Source organism: Pistacia vera, unplaced genomic scaffold, assembly GCF_008641045.1.
Source record: "Pistacia vera cultivar Batoury unplaced genomic scaffold, PisVer_v2 Contig246, whole genome shotgun sequence".
Lineage (NCBI taxonomy): Eukaryota > Viridiplantae > Streptophyta > Magnoliopsida > Sapindales > Anacardiaceae > Pistacia > Pistacia vera.
This window is the reverse complement of record NW_022196053.1, coordinates 1,431,056-1,448,168: the sequence shown is the minus strand read 5'-3', so window position 1 is coordinate 1,448,168 and position 17,113 is coordinate 1,431,056. Positions and strand designations below refer to the sequence as shown.

Sequence of the window (17,113 nt, the reverse complement as noted above, 5' to 3'; positions counted from 1 at the left end):
GATAGGATAGGATAATTTTGGAGAGACGCTCTCACAAATCTCCATTATTGAATTAAAAAAGGTGAATGAATGATCATAGTGCTTTGATGTCAAACTAACAGATGGTTCAATCAACACAAATCAAAGTCAGCAGTGTTGATGTGTGAGTGTCCTATTCCCTAGCTCACCACGCAGACTTGCCAACTAGGTTGCCAACTGGAATACCATGCCATGCCACCCTTTCCTTGTAGGATTTGTCTTCTACTATACATCAATGACTATATTAATATGCATGTTACATAGACCTTTATACAATTATAGAGCCTTTGGTTGCCACGCATCACCTTTATATTGTTTACAGCTTAAGGAAAGAAAAGAAGTAAAAAGAAACAGTAGAAGCTGCATTTGACAAGATCCACCAAGAAAATTGGTTCACCTAACTGCTTCTGTGGATCTACCATTACCATATACACTTAACAGAGGGTTAAAGAAATTAGAGTCCATGCATCATGGCATCAGTGAGCAAAGACAGGTAATGAGACCAAGCCAACAGATAAAAACAACTAGAAAGCTGGATAAATCGTAATTGAATAGTCATTGTCAATTGGTATTGGTTTTGCCAGCTCTTCCGTATGAATTGGTCCCCGTATCTAGTTGATATATACTTCCCTTCTTTAACTATTGCTTCCTTTTCCGTTCTAAAATTTCCAATATAAGTCCATTCTAGCCACTAAAGTTCACCAAAAAGAAGGTCATTTCCCTTTCAATCCGGCATTGATGGTACCACCATTGTCAAAAAGCGGTTAAAATGTTCATTATGAGTCTTTCTTCTGTCAATGAAGGAAAAAAATAAATAACACTTAAAACATATTTTATCATACAATTCACCATATTTTCCTTAGTGAAAACAACACTTGTTAGAAGTTAAGTGCGATGAATATACGAAAATTTTTGCGACAGTGCTCTGAAAATAAGCTTCATCTTACAGTGCGTTGCAGCATATCTTTCGGTAGCAGAAGATGTTGAAATGTGTGTGCCGCTTTAATTTTTGGATACGGACAAAGACTCGAGTATGGGCACCAGCTAAAAAAAACGACCTCTCTAACATCTCTTGGAACCAGTACCAACCCCTAAGTTAGGGGTTATTGGAATACACTCATTAAACTCAATTTCGATGGCTGTACAAGAAGCCGCTCGTCAGCACCACAAAGTCTGTTAATATAACTGACTACCCATTCATTGCATTAAACAAAGAAAGACGAAAATTCTGAATTACTACTCTTGAGTATCTTTTCTAATTACAAATGCCCTATTAAATGCCCCAAATCCATATTATAGAATGAATTGCTTACGAGGGAACGGCCATTCATTCATTGTTCTATGTCTAGTCAAAGTTATTTAGTGTTTTAAGTACAGTGAGAATTAACGTAACAGTTATCAATTCAACTACTACATTAGAGTTGTAAGAGCATTTCCAATGTTATTTTTTATTTTAAAGAGCATTTTTCATATATATAAAAAACATCTTTATTGATTTTTAAATATAAAAAACAAAATTTTTATTCAAATCCAATAGATTTTTTAAATTTTAGAAGAGATAATATGTTTTTTCAAAAAAAAAACTTAATAGGAAAGATAAATCATAAATAAAATGTATAGAAACTTACAACTTATTATTTAAAATTAAGATACAGAGTGAAATTTGACTTTCTAAATATGGAGAATCAAACTTACTCTTTAATTTATATTTAAAAAATAAAGAGTTTATTAAACTATTGTTTTTATAAATAAACTCTTTATAATAAAGAGTTTGAGTTATATAAAAAGTCATTTAAAGATATTCTAAAAATAGATTGTGAGATTAAGTTGTGAATACAGTATACTCTCGCTAAAGCTGCAGCGCACAAAGTAGAGAACCAGACTGTGATAATGTGATCCCATATTTCAAAAACGAGAAAGCTTATTCCCCGTATTTCACAAACACAAGAGATACACGTAGGCCATGTTGTGATCCCGACATAGCATGTCAGATATTTGATGCCATTGGCCCATCTTTCTTCATCTTTTAGACCCATTCTGTGACCCACAATAAGGCCCATTTATATATCTTCACAAATGAAATTGCTTTTTAGTTCACAAACGAGATAGCTTATCAGATATTTGAGGCCCATATTGTGGCGGATCATTGGCAAATAAAAAAGTATTTGATTGCGGTGAGCGTGGATCGAACACGCGACCTTCAGATCTTCAGTCTGACGCTCTCCCAACTGAGCTATCCCCGCTGATCGCTTTGATAACTAACATCCAGTAATGTCACATGTAAAAGCTGGAAAAACCATATTTATATCTCGTAAGCACTAACAAGTAACAAGCACATCTTTAATGGGTAGATTAGCTTATATGAATTTATCGTGTGTAAACTGTAAACTTAGCTCAGGCCAAAGAATGCAAGGGGCAGCCGCCAACTAAAGTCAATCGATAACTAGTTTATTTCAAGAACCATTAATCTTTCAGCAGCCACGTATTATTTTGTTAATTTTATATCGACTGTAATTCTGCTCAACAGCTGGATTGGTCTTACTTTGAGACTTGAGTAATACTTGCACATGACCAAGGCAACATCTCGGTCCACTTTCAGCAATTAATTAGTGCTTAAAGTCAAAAATGAAGCATACATTAGTCGGCCAATATGTAATTTACTGCATTTTCTCTTCTTTTCCAAAGTAAGGTCAATTGTGGTTGATCAACCTCTTCCGCCACCAAACTCATTGTTCTTGAAATATGGAAGTTCTATATATTCTATAAATCATTCCAGGCTACTAAAAATGGCAAATTCTGCCTTTTTCATTTGGATTTTTCTCTTGTCCTTGGCAAGCTTAAGTCCATGTTATGGATGGATTGATATCAATCCTATTAAATTCGTTAAGGAGGAACTGTCAAGGGAGAGACCATCCCATGCATTTACAAGCTATGAATTTGATACATATTCAGCTGTCAATATCAGCCCCCAAGACGGACAGAAAGAGAAGGATAAGATCGAAAGCTTGCCTGGACAACCTCCTGGAGTGGAGTTTGATCAGTATTCAGGCTACGTAACGGTGGATCATGAAGCAGGCAGAGCATTGTTCTACTATTTTGTTGAGGCACCATTGAATTGTTCTTCCAAGCCACTTGTCTTGTGGCTAAATGGAGGTAAGCCCCTGCTCCTGTACTTCAATTCTCTGTGATGTTGCACTTGTTCATCTGTTGGGGAATGTAGCACTCATATTTATATAAAAATTATCAAGATGATAATCATATGTTTTTAAAATACCGTACAATTTGAATGGACTGCTCTGTCGTTATTAAGATTGTTTTGTCTAAATATATAGGATAAGTTTTACATCCCCTGAGATTTATTGTTTATAAACAAAAAGAAAAGAACAAAAACAAAGAAACTGAAATTTATTTCCATTTGAAGATATGCCCACATATACTACTATCATATGAAGTTGACAATTAATATAGGTTCTGATGGCTAGGGCCTGGTTGTTCTTCATTTGGGGCTGGAGCATTGATGGAACTTGGGCCATTTAGAGTTAACAAAGATGGTAAAACTCTATACCGAAATGAATATGCATGGAACAAGGGTGAGTTTCTTATCTCTAGTATTCTTATTCATGCTCAACACTGCCCATAAAAAGCAATAACTAATATAATTTGGTCGGTTTCTTTAAATAATTAATTCCAGATGCCAACATAATCTTCTTGGAATCTCCTGCTGGTGTTGGATTTTCCTATTCAAACTCAACCTCAGACTATAAATTAAGTGGAGATTACAGAACTGCCCAAGATTCCTATGCATTCCTTGTTAACTGGTTGGAAAGGTTCCCCGAGTACAAAACCAGGGAATTTTTCATAGCCGGAGAGAGCTACGCAGGACATTACATACCGCAGCTTGCTCATGCAATCCTTCAGAACAACAAGAACACCAAGCAAACCATAATCAATCTAAAAGGAGTTGCTGTAAGTTTCATAAAATATTAACCGTTTCAGAACTCAATGCCTTTATGTGAGCCTTAACTGAGTTTTGATGATTTAGATGGGTAACGCTTATATTGACTTTGAAACAACTATAAAAGGGGCGGTAGATTTTTATTGGACGCATGCCCTCATGCCTGATGAAATTTACCATGGACTTACGTCAAGCTGTGATTTTACTTCACTAAATACTTCGGACAAAGTATGCGTAAAACTTATTAATGAAGCAACTGATGCGGCTGGCAACATCTACTCCTATGATATCTATGCTCCCTTGTGCAATTCTTCCTTGAAATTTCATTCTGTAAGTATATTTTTGTTGTCTGTACTATATGTACTTGTACTGTTCTATTATATTAATCTCTCTGCTAAGATAAAATGCAAAACTGCAGGTTTCAGCTTTCGACCCCTGTTCAGAAAGTTATATCAAAAGATACTTGAACATTCCTCAAGTTCAAAGAGCTCTTCATGCAAATGTTACTGATCTTCCTCATCCATGGGAATCCTGCAGGCACAGCTCTATACACATTAATAACTTAAAGTCATTTTATTTTGCACTCTGATAATCCACTAACATTAGTTCTTTTTGGTCTTTTGTGTCATGGTTAAAAACAGTAGAGATATAAATCGAGTTTGGAAAGATAAGCCGCTAACAGTATTGCCAATCATTCAGGAGCTAATGGCAAGAGGAATTCGTATATGGATGTACAGGTAAGGCAACTAAACAAAAACTCATCTTCTGATAAATTCATGCATTTAACTATTAAAAATGTTGAGGATTTCCGCTTATAACCAATCAAACATAAAATATATATATATATATATATATATATATATGCAGCGGCGACACAGATGGCACTTTACCTGTAACGTGCAGTAGGTATGCCATTAACAAACTGGGAACACCAGTCAAGACAGTCTGGTACCCCTGGTACACCCAAGATGAGGCAAGTATTTCACACAGTATCTTTCATTGAACTTGGTATATATTTTCTTTATTTCACAACCAATATGACTATGTTTGTATGTTACTATTTTTAGCAAACTTTGAAAGTGGTCAATTAAATCAACTCTTACTTAAATGCTATACATAGTTATTACAAACGGTGTCAAAACTGATTCGGGTGTTTGTGTATGAAGGTTGGCGGATATGCTATTGGATTCCAAAATCTCACATTTGTAACTGTAAGAGGAGCTGGGCATTTTGTTCCAAGTTACCAGCCGGCTCGGGCGCTGGTGCTCTTCTCCTCATTCATAAACGGGGTTCTTCCACCTTCAGCTTAGATATTTTTGAACTGTAGTCTGAAAAACTAAGAGAAAAACACAACTAACAACAGTTTTTCTGCTTTTTGGTAGTCTGATTAAATTTTGCGGGAAAATAATTACAGATTACAACTTTTTAAGTACATTGTTAATTAGTTTTTGTCTTGCGCTGTTTCTGAGTTAATATAAGTTAAGTAGGCCTCAAACAACAAGAGTTAAATGAAGTTTTGGAAATCCAAATCAATTCTTCTACATAATGGAAAAGAATGATCTTTTTAAGTCTCTGAATTTACCGGATGATTTTGGAATGAAGACTTTGATAGTCAATTACAGCAGCTTGGTCACTAATGTACTAAAAACTAGAAGTTCAGGACACTCTGTTCCAAGTTATCAGGAAGGTACTGTTAGAGCAATGATTGACCATATTTCAACTGGTTTTCCAAAACCAAGTTCATGAAAGAAAGTGAGGGAACAGATGAAACAACAGTGCAAATCAGAATTTCAAAATCAAATTGTAGTGGAATTGTTAATATGTAATGATGAAACAACTTTTCAAGTAATCACGACCTTAGACACCTGAGTTATGAGGGTTCTAAACCCCGGTTCCAATGCATTGTTGAATGATCTAGTTAACAGATGGTATTAGAAAAACACCAACTACAATAATGAGAGAAGAAGATGATGATTGAAAAAGCCTATTTGTTCCTGTAGACAGCGAAATATCACAAGAAAACAACAGCCAAGTCAAAATTAAATATATGGACGGGTAACTTGTTCGTAGTGGCTGGTTGGACATCTTAACAAACTTTCTTTTAATGTTTCAAATGACATGGTATTTTATCTTTTATGATACCTTTCTGAAGGTATCTTTGTATTTAAGCCATTCCAATCGAAAAATTCAAAATCAACCCCTCAGAGTGGTTGTAGATTAGTTGTCACATACTCTCTAGACCTTAAAAAGAGGATGTTTCCCAAGTTCCCAAAAATAGTTGCATCACCGTTTCGTATGGGAACAATAATAGAATAACGGCCCGGATAATTCGATAGAGAAAGCTGGATCGCCTCTTATTGAATGATAATGGAGAAAGCATGTGTAAAATTGTCACTTTATTGTTATATAAAAACCTGATACTGTTTGAAAAGCTAGTATAAGTTTGATAAGTTAGTTACGGATAAACCACAATACACAGAGATGAAGGTTACAATCACGTTATGGCTGGTGCTACTCTGTTGCTACAATTGGGTTTCCCCATTTTTTGCAATGGCAACCAGATAACAATCTAAACAAGTTATCAAATCTCGACAATCCCCAATCCTCCTCGGGGTGATTTATGCGGGGTGATTACATGAAACAATGTCTTCCTTGTGGATAGGACACCAAAAGGGGCTGAAGGAATCAGACAAGATCAACAATTTGCCTGGACAACCTCAAGGAGTGGATTTTGATCAATATGCAGGCTATGTAACAGTAGACCCCAAGGCTGGAAGAGCACTGTTCTATTATTTTGTAGAGTCACCGCATAATTCTTCCACCAATCCCCTGGTATTGTGGCTCAATGGAGGTAAACTATCCGAACATTATTTAATTATTGAATCATTTCTTTCCTAGTTATATTACATACTCCTTATAGTAAACACACAACAAGAAGGATATCGAACACTGGCCCTCGAGTCTTATCTCTCTTCATTTAATGTGATCTTCTAGGAGAATATCTTGTTTTTAGAGAGTGTCTTCTGTCCAGGGAAGAAAACTGTGCTAGTGATTTCACGAGTGTGTGTCACATAGAAAAGCGCAATGAAAATGAATGTCCATGTTAACCGTCTACAACTGTAAAGTTAAATAGAATAATCATTGATTCACGATATAACTTCCATTTGGCATTAGCCAACCTGATTGAGTATTCAATCTGACATTCTCTTGTCCACTACGGATGGCCCACTATTCAAAAAATCATCTAGCACTAATGCTTTCCTTAGAGAAAAACCATCTTCATTTAATGGATGCACCTTCCCCTGATCTCGTTATTATTCTTGAGCTGACCTATGTGGCCACATTCACAGCATCAGTATCATTGATGGTCCACCAGCCACTGAACAAACCATCAAGTCCAGCAAATTCTCGGTAAACCCAATAGCATTTAGACTGTTCTCATCTCCGGTGATTACTTTATAATCTTTGGATTAACTTTATTCTGCTATCTGTTGGATATCAATCATGCCACCACCTTTGTACAAATAAATCCCAATTGCAACAAAAGCAAGAATTTTCTCCCACAACATTATTGTTCCTTCCCTGCCTCGAACATGGACAACAGCTAGCACGTGCTGCCATTACAGATCCCCGATTAAAAATAAGGGTAAACGCCTTGTTACTACCCAAGGTTTCGCCTAATAAGACTTTCCCACCCGCCAAGTTTTGTAATGACATTTTCCCACCCACCGCTACAATTTGTCCGTTAATTTCAACTACAGAAGAACATAATGATAATTTCAAAAAAATAGTCAAAGGATAATCGTGTCATTTACCCTCTTCTTCTTGTCTCTTACCTCTTTCTTTTCTTTTTTTTCTTCCCTTCCCTGTCTCCCCTCCTTCCTTCTTTTTTCTTTTTCTTTTGTTTTGTGGTTTTCACAAGTTTCTATTTTCTTCTTGCGGGGTTCTTGGTGGAACCCCTCTTTGAGGCCTTTTGCAAAAATCTTTCTTCTTGGCTAGGAACGAACCTCTTGAACTTTCTTGTAATCATAGCAAATTCTTCATCATCTTCGCTCTCTTCTTCCTCATCATCACTCTCATCTTTTGTAGAAGCTTTGAGAGCCCCTGTTCTTGTATCATCCTCTTCTTCTCCATTCTTCATGGTAAGCTCATGGGTCATTAGAGAACCCAAGAGTTCTTCTAGAGGTAGTCTTGAGAGGTCTTTGGCTTCTTGAATGGACGTGACCTTAGCTTCCCCTGATCTAGGAAGAGATCTTAGAATCTTCCTCACTAGCTCACCGTTGGAGTCAGATTTGTAAGATTTCAAGGCATTGATGATATCGGTGAAGCGAACATTTGTGTGATTGATTCATCACCCCTGAGGCTAAGCTTAAACCTTATGTGTCTGTGTCGTCTCGCTGAGCAGCAACAAAATAAAAAAGTTTAATACTAGTAAATGATCAAAAAGAAAACGGAAATGAAGTAGGAAACTACGGCTCGAAAGCAAGAAACAAGGGAAAAGCATCGAGAAGAAAAGAAGATGCCTATTATCCCTATTGCCGAGAGAGAAGAAAATGAGCTATTTGCACCTTGGATCGAACAGAGTGATCGAAAGATCTCCCTTGGTGCCCCAGGCCACCAGTTCTTGCGAGCAAACTCCCAAACAAGAGGACAGGTAGAAGAGGGCGATGAAGTTTTCCTCGATTAAGTCGAGCCAACATATTTGAGAACCATGATGAGATGGACTGGTGGCTGTCAACTGTTTTGATAACCGCCAGCACTAATTGGCCGACTGCTCTTTTTTTTTCTTCAAAATTTTATTTATTTATAAAAATATTTTAATATTTAAAAGAAAAGAAAAGAAAAATTAAAATAAAGTGAATTTACTATTCTATCCTTTTGCAGTTAAAACTAATGGAAAAATTGTGACGGTGGGTGGGAAAATGTCATTATGAAACTTGAGGGGTGGGAAAGTGTCATTAGACCAAACCTTGGGTGGGCAAAAATCGTTTACTCTTAAAAATAACAAAAAGAGGAACACTGTAAAATTGATAGTTTCTGTGATGTACAGGGCCAGGTTGCTCATCTCTTGGATATGGAGCCATGGAAGAACTGGGTCCTTTCAGAGTTAACAGTGATGGGAAGACCCTGTTCAGAAATGAATATGCATGGAACAACGGTATGGATACTAAAAAAAAAAAAAAAAATTTCTTTACTAAAAACCATCATACATACATATCTAAAAAGGTGGTCAAAAAATTGGCAGTGGCAAATGTGATCTTCTTGGAGTCCCCCGCAGGAGTGGGGTTCTCATATTCAAACACTAGTTCAGACTACGCCAACGCCGGTGACAAGAGCACCGCTGAGGATGCTTATACTTTCCTTGTAAACTGGCTGGAGAGGTTTCCCCAATATAAAACCCGTGATTTCTTCATAGCTGGTGAGAGCTATGCTGGTCATTATGTTCCTCAGCTGGCAAATACCATTCTCTTGAGGAACAACAACACGAAGAACACAAAAAAAACTATCATCAACCTCAAAGGGATTGCCGTAAGTTAACTGTGCTAATATTTTGATAAATATGATATGCAAAAGTAAGTTGAAGACTGATACCAACATTTCAATCAATAATGCAGATTGGGAATGCTTGGATAGATGATAATACGGGCAACAAAGGAATGTACAATTATTTCTGGACCCATGCATTAAATTCTGATGAAACCAACGCAGGGATTAACAAATACTGTGATTTTGTTGCTGGTAATTTTTCAAATACATGTTTAAAGTATCAAAACCAAGCAGATGACGAGATTGGGAACATAGATATATACAACATCTACTATCCACTTTGCCAGTCAAAAGCAACTGCTCCAGCATCAAAAGGTGGCTCATCATCTGGTTCCGTAAGTGTTTGTACTCGTAACAACATTGATATTTCGACTCAAATTTCGTATTTACCTATAATTTAAACATTAATTCCAAGGCTCTAGTAAATTTCATGGATTAAACCTAAATGGCATAATATCTATACTCCAAAAGTATATGTTCACCAATCAGGATAAAAGAATAGTATAGAAAACGAGTTTTGATTATTTTGTCAACTTAACCAGTGATGATCGTCTTCCATCAGGTGAAAGATATTGACCCCTGCTCCGAGATATATGTTAACTCCTACCTAAATCTTGCCGATGTGCAAAGAGCTCTGCATGTCAAATCTACTAATTGGTCAGCTTGCAGGTAAGACTAATTTTCTTTCCTTTAAATATCATATTTGATTAAACCTATTATTCTCTTGATTTACATTGTAGTTGGACATCTTTGGGCTCAAAAGATTCAAAAATTAGATCCTTCTGAGAAATAATTATATGCAAACTAAATCGACAATTTATTTTTCAAATGAAAGTCGTCCACATTATCTTTTGTACAATCCTTATAAACTTAAATCAACTGAGCTATTAATATCAACTCCCAAGGTTAACTAAATAATATAAATTTGAGGAATTGAAAGGAAATTTCTTTTGCATTATTTGCCAGCTCTGTAGGATGGACAGACAGCCCAACAACTGTTCTACCCACAATACAGCTCCTGATAGCAAGCGGAATAAGAGTGTGGATATATAGGTAAGTCTAGATTCTACAACAGCTTCTTCGAAAAAGTTCACATAATGTTGTATCTAACATTCAAATAGTGAACCTATACAACAGACTTGGCACTAACATTTGAATGTAATTCAAAATAAACCTGCAGTGGAGACACTGATGGACGCGTTCCAGTGACATCCTCTCGGTACTCCATAAACACTCTGAATCTTCCAGTGGAAACAGCTTGGCGCCCATGGAACATCAGAGGCGAGGTATTGTATTATTATTTTGACCATTCATACACATCAAAATAATTAAAAGGTATAACTAGTTAATGTGGTGGTCAACGCAGGTTGGAGGATATGTGGTTGGGTACGAGGGAGTGACTTTCACCACTGTAAGAGGATCTGGGCATATGGTTCCTAGTAACCAACCGGAACGATCGCTTGTCATGATCTCGTCTTTCCTTCACGGGACACCTCTCCCTGCAGACAACAATTCAAAGCCATAATCCCATTTCAACATTTTAATTATCTTATCATCATAAATTTCAGCTACTTGTAATCAAGCTATACAAGACATTTCCTGTTGAATCGTAGGGGATATTTGGTTGCGGGTAACGTGGGATTACTTAGATTATGTCATCTTATATTACTTGATTACCACATTTGGCTGTCAAGTAATATAAGATTCCGGTAATCTTCAAATACCAATAATAATTACTGTTGGTAATATTAGAGGTAATCTGATTACCTTCATTTTTTTTAAGGTATTGTAAGATTTTCAGGGTAATCATTTCTTTTTTACAATTCTATCCCTTATTAATAAAATTTTAGGACAATAATGCCTTTTTTTTTAAATTTATTTACACGAATGTTGCTTTTATTATTTCACCCCGATTAATTAACTTTTTGGACAAAATTACCTTTGAATTCAAAACAAATTGCAGCCCATCCAAGCCACCCCCCTCACCCACCTGTTGCCGCTTGCCGTTGGCAACCACCATCGTGGCCAGCCTCCGCCACCGGAAAGGCGCACGAAAGGCTGAAAATGACCGTCATGTGCCGATATGGTCATTTCCGGCTTAAAGATCTGACCGAAAATGGTCAGATCATGACAAATCTAGCCGTTAACGGCCATCAATCTGACCGTTGACTGCCAGGTCAACGGATCTGCCCATTGATGGCCAGATCCGTTTGATGGCTAGATCGATGGCCATTAACAGCCACTTTGACGGTCAGATTGATGGCTGTTAATGGCCACGCCATGTCTGTGGCCGTTAACAGCCATCGATCTAGCCGTTGATGGCCAGATCGCTGGCCGAAAATGGTCATACGACACACGAAGGCCATTTCCTGCCTTCCGTGTACCGTTAGGTTGCCGGCAGTGGCTGGGTTAGTGGGGGTGCTTTGTTGATTTTCCAAACTTTTATTATGGGATTGTTTTTGCTAAGTTTTTAAATGCAGGGGGTTTATAATAATCAATATTAAAAAATAATATTTAATTAGTGGACAATTCAGTAATTTAAATAACATACCCACTAATTTATTCCTTCCAACCAAACATATTAATAAAACATATCCGTTAATTTATTCCAACTAACCAAACATATTTTCTTAAAGATTCCAGTAATCTTCAAAGTAATCTAACTTTTCAGTAATCCAATATTCCATGAACCAATCGCACCTTTACATTACTAAGAATAGTAACCACGAAAAAGAAATTATTAATGTGGCCCATGAATGTATTTCAAGCCTGTTGCTTCAGATACCGGAAGATTTCTCATAAGTTGTAGCACATGCACTATTCAGCCTCTGAAACATACATGGAAACATATGTAAGAATTTAACCCCAGTAATAAAACTATCTATTGAAGTATGACACATACGGATGACAATGGAAGTTTCAACTGAACCAAGTCATGCTTGTAAACGTAGTATAAAAATTCAAGTATAGACTGAATTAACATATAATAAATATATTTTCAAATCACAATTAAAAAATATATTTTTTTGGACTCTTTCCATACTTTATAATTGGTCAGTGAAGATTCAAATCCTGCCTCCTGCATACCGCTGTTTCTTCCTGTCATTTCAAAAACAAAATATAATGCAAAAAGTGTGATTGGAATAGGAAAACAGCAATGTCGTTTCAAAATACATTAAGTCAACCGTCTACAACTGTAAAGGTGAATAGACAATCACTATCACGACTGCAAAGTGCAATGGTCCACCACTGAACGAGCCATCTAAATTAAGGCAGAAACCTGATTACATTTACAGGTTAAGATTTAGGAGTTTCGTCTCAAGCTTTCTCAATCTGCGTTCATCTCTTCATCTTCATGTTTTCATCTTAGACAACCTTTATGTGGTGGGGTCAATTTCAATGACTCGGCTATCTGTCAGCATCGTTAGTGGAACTACTTTACCACGTATTCCTGAGGCCGTTTTCTCAATGATTCCCGACAATCATATTACTTTAGATCTCTTTTTACATATACAATATATAAAATTACGTCACTTAAAGTTAGACAAAATTTGTTCTTAGTCATCCTGTTCAGTGTCATTAAACAGCATTACATCTTATTTCGCCATTTATATTTGAGTTTTTTTAAGTTAGAATCCTAAACCATTAACCAATTATTATTGCTGCACCCCCACCTCGGGCATTGATTTGTTGGTTGTTTTATGTCATTCCAAGCAGTTCATTAGCATACTGCTATTATACAACAGAGATCAAGAATAATAAACAGAAAATTTGATAGTCTATGTGATACACAGGGCCTGGATGCTCATCGCTTGGATATGGGGCCATGGAAGAACTGGGTCCTCTCCAAGAGTTAATGGAAATGGAACGACGCTGTACATAAATGAATATGCATGGAATAAGGGTATGGATTCAAACATATTTTTTTGTTTACCAAAACGATTAAAGAAACATAACTAAATCTTTATGGCAGTGGCAAATGTGATCTTCTGGGCCAACTTCAGCCTTCCTCGTAGTCATACAATCCTCCAAATCCGTAGAGCACTTGAATGTAATTTAAGTATGTTGTTCTCGGCACTGGAAGATGTCATATATAGTAATTACTGAAATAATCCCTTACGTTTAAATCAACTCAACCGGGATCCACTTTTCCACAGTTAAAATAGATCATGGATACATCCACTACTTACAGCATAACTTCCTCTTACGGGTTCTCACGTTGTTGAGATAAAGTCAAGGAAACCACACACACAAGCGCACACAGAGAGACAGAAACTCGTCATAACAATATAGCCACTAAGAGTACTAACAAAACACGGCCATGTTCGACTATATGGCTCACCACTGAAGGACCACCAGGCATAAAATCCTATCCAAACCTGAAAGTACGTCCTTCTGGTAGGATAGAAAACAAACTTAAACATTAAAGATGTCAAAAAGAAAGGACTTTCCATTATAACTTCAAATGTACAGTAGTATCGTACAATAACAGAATCCACAGAGATTAATCACAGCTCTACTCCTAACAAGACTTCCCCTGGTCGTCAGCAATTCAAGAAATTGCGATATAGCAATAGTCCTGATCCAGTCAGTGAGTTGTATAATTATGTGAAATCATATATATAAATACAATCAAAGAAAAAAATAAACAAATAGAGAAGCTTTTTTTCGACAAGTCGTTTCAATAGCCTCTTTAGTGACCTCAAAAGAAAGCTATGCCAACGAGATATAATGTCTCCACAATGTCAAACATCTCAGAACCTTTCTGTTCTGCCGCTCGCAAGTTTTCCTGTCATAATTATGCAAGTCACGCAAACCTCATTTGTAGATGTGCTACCCCAATCTTGCCTGATTTTTCCACGTCAGTAAGCTGGAAGGAAACTAGAGATGAAAGGCTCAATAGTCCACTACGAAAGGAGATAATGACAATTTTTTAACCACTGGGCAAGAAATCATTATAAGTATCACCTGAATAACTTAAACGTCTAGATACGTTCATGTGCTCCCAAGGCTTCAAGGATGCTATCTACCCAACTGCCACCAAAAATATAAGGTGTCCACATCTGCAGTTAGTATATTGTAATATACTAAAGCGCAAGTAGAACACAAAAATTTATATCGGTGATCGTTCAAATAATATATTAAAAAGGCATCAGTTAAATGAGAATGAAGATTACCCTTCAAGTCCAGGATGTGTTGGGTAGTAAACGTTTCTCAGGCCTAATCTTTTTGCAGCTGAAGCAGTAGTCTCACCAATACATGCAACTGAATTGCTCCACTGCTCAGATTCTGAAATAATTTTGACCCAGGAACTGTTGCAACACAGGTTTTTAACAAAGTCAATGCAAAAATATTACCAAAAAGAATCAAGTATTTGGAAGAGAACTACCCCCATTGTAAAACTGCTGGTCATTTAGGGATCACAAAATGATGAAGAAATAAGAAATGCATGAGTTTCCATGAGCCTTTGTCTATCAAGAATCAAGGTTAATTACAGTTATAACCAGATTTACTCAGTATGTTCAAGTCATGAATTTCCTCATTGATGGATACAAAAGCTTTTAATATAACTTTAGTCCAGGATGGAAAATATTATATGTTACTACCACCACCTACTTACCGAACTGCAGAAGGTGAAGCAACTGCAACAACTGGGGTAGAAAGTGCCTGCTTCAGAACAGTCTGGTCAACATTATGAACAGGTTCCTGAAAAAAAATTATAAGGTGGCTGCTAAGTTAGAGTTCTAGGGCTATTTTGATAATCAAACCAAGCACATCAAAACCCTTATAATTATCAAAATCCCATGCGTAGGAGACCATAACCAATAAGAGAAATGCTATATGTACAAAGACTTTTACAAAGAGTCTTTGTACAAAGTAATGTGACAGCTACCATACCACTAGTTTGTGAAAAGAAAGAGAAAATTGATGTGACACTAATAGTGTGGCAGCTGCCACATCATTTTGTACAAAGACTCTTTGTAAGAGTCTTTGTACATCTAGCATTTCCCAACCAGTACTACATCATCAAGTTTGCCAAACAAACCATTTCAAACAAGACACCAAGGAAAATTATTAAGGTATGTCTGAACACCAGTCTGCAACAGAGAGAATTAGCCTCTCAGCAATAATCATCATTTGGCCATCTTACATTAACATATAAATTTATTTGATTTATTGAGGAACACAACATGAAGATAAATAGTCATGTGACGTACAACCATCGGAAAGACAAGAAAAAAATCACTCAAAGCAAAAACCAATTTATATCACTCATAGGAGGAAATGAAACTAATGTACCAGCATTGAAGTACTAACCGTTGTGTATGTATTCAGCCTCACAACCTCAAATCCACGATTGGATAAGCCTTCTTCTGAAACATACATGGAAAATAGATGTTCAAAACAATTAGAAGTATGATACATTAGGAGTCAAAGTATGAAACTTTTTACCAAACATATTTTCTTTCGTAACATTAGAAATTATGGAAGCTTACTTATAGTATAAACTTATGAATTACCACATAAATCAAACATTTTCTCTTAACATATATTGACAAAATGCCCTGGCATCACAGCCATAATATGCAAACAATTTATTGATGTGTTACCAAAACTTCAACCAAAAGTTTAAATGAACCACAAATTCTCCATATAACAAAGCAAAAATGAACCCTGTAATTAATTAAAACCAGTTATTAGCCGTTAACAAACTGAACAAAGTCAGGATTATAACCACAGTTCCAAGGAAAAGGTAAAAGAATCACTGTAGCATGAACCAACCAGATTAAGTACCTCATGGTGAATAAGTAACAACTCAAGGTGTAGCAATTCTTAAATTAATTAGTGCCAAAGCAGGAAAAAAGAAAAAGAAAAGAAAAGCACATCCTTCAAAAGGAAAGCATACAACCAGAACTTTTCACATACCAATCTCATTGCTAGCTTTTTCAGAAGCAGGATACAAGACAGTGCATCTTTCATTCCCATTCTTTGGAAGCTCTGAAGCCAAAACTTTTCCTGTAGCTGCAGGGAGGAACAATTTACCCCAAAAGGTTAAAATCATCTTCAGAAGCTATTAGAAACCAAACAGTGATGTGAAAAAAGCAATCTACAACCATTTACTAAGAAACCTGGAATCATTGGTTGGATATTATGTAGCAACTGATATCCTTTTTTGCATAAACATAAAAAACCAATCTGGTTATGATAGGAACCTACTCCAACAACTCAAACAATTGGGCTGGACAATGAGCTTTTTTGGGCTTCGGTAGAATTCTCCTAGGAAAACCGGCTTGCTAAGGGAAGGCGCCCAAGCCCTTTATAACCCATATGCCCACCTTTCTCTCTTCCAATGTGAGATCCTAACATTCCACCACGCTTCCACAACCGACGTCCACGTCGGCCTCTTTATCCCCGTCGACTTCTTTACCCCTTGGGTGACTTTACGGATCCCCTTACCTTGGGCCGATCCTCTCTCCTTCGAGGTAGCAGCCTAGGCCCAAGGTCAGGCTGACACACATGTGCCACCACGTAGGCACAGGATCATGCTCTAATACCAATTGATAGGAAACCACTCCAACAACTCAAACAATT

General features: G+C 36.6%; 2 protein-coding genes and 1 non-coding gene across 6 annotated transcripts; 1 reads left to right on the top strand and 2 right to left on the bottom strand.

Annotated features, from left to right (window-relative positions):
• Positions 1–2,188: 2,188 nt before the first annotated feature.
• On the bottom strand, positions 2,189–2,261 carry TRNAF-GAA. Its single transcript has one exon. It is a non-coding gene; the product is annotated as a tRNA-Phe (tRNA).
• A 447-nt stretch (positions 2,262–2,708) lies between these two features.
• On the top strand, positions 2,709–11,045 carry LOC116131911. The gene is given in 17 exon segments (XM_031417565.1): positions 2,709–3,171; positions 3,501–3,608; positions 3,710–3,984; positions 4,061–4,303; positions 4,392–4,510; positions 4,615–4,710; positions 4,841–4,946; positions 5,140–5,277; positions 6,410–6,497; positions 6,500–6,590; positions 6,592–6,824; positions 9,024–9,131; positions 9,219–9,502; positions 9,589–9,855; positions 10,083–10,189; positions 10,701–10,806; positions 10,887–11,045. Coding segments are annotated over 17 exon segments (2,895 nt in total). The 5' UTR covers positions 2,709–2,804.
• Positions 11,046–14,209: 3,164 nt separating this feature from the next.
• Positions 14,210–16,617, bottom strand: LOC116131971 (uroporphyrinogen-III synthase, chloroplastic-like). 4 transcript variants are annotated; one of them, XM_031417650.1, is made up of 6 exons: positions 16,448–16,617; positions 15,821–15,894; positions 15,141–15,226; positions 14,698–14,832; positions 14,489–14,554; positions 14,210–14,368 (listed from the first exon to the last, which is right to left on the bottom strand). In XM_031417650.1, the coding sequence occupies exons 1-5, from the start codon at positions 16,581–16,583 to the stop codon at positions 14,506–14,508; spliced, it is 480 nt and encodes a 159-aa protein (XP_031273510.1). In that variant the 5' UTR covers positions 16,584–16,617; the 3' UTR covers positions 14,210–14,368; positions 14,489–14,505. The 4 variants fall into 4 exon arrangements, with proteins under 4 accessions (XP_031273510.1, XP_031273511.1, XP_031273509.1 ...); XM_031417651.1 differs by having other exon boundaries at positions 14,210–14,401; positions 15,821–15,891; XM_031417649.1 differs by having other exon boundaries at positions 14,210–14,401; positions 16,448–16,615.
• Positions 16,618–17,113: the final 496 nt, after the last annotated feature.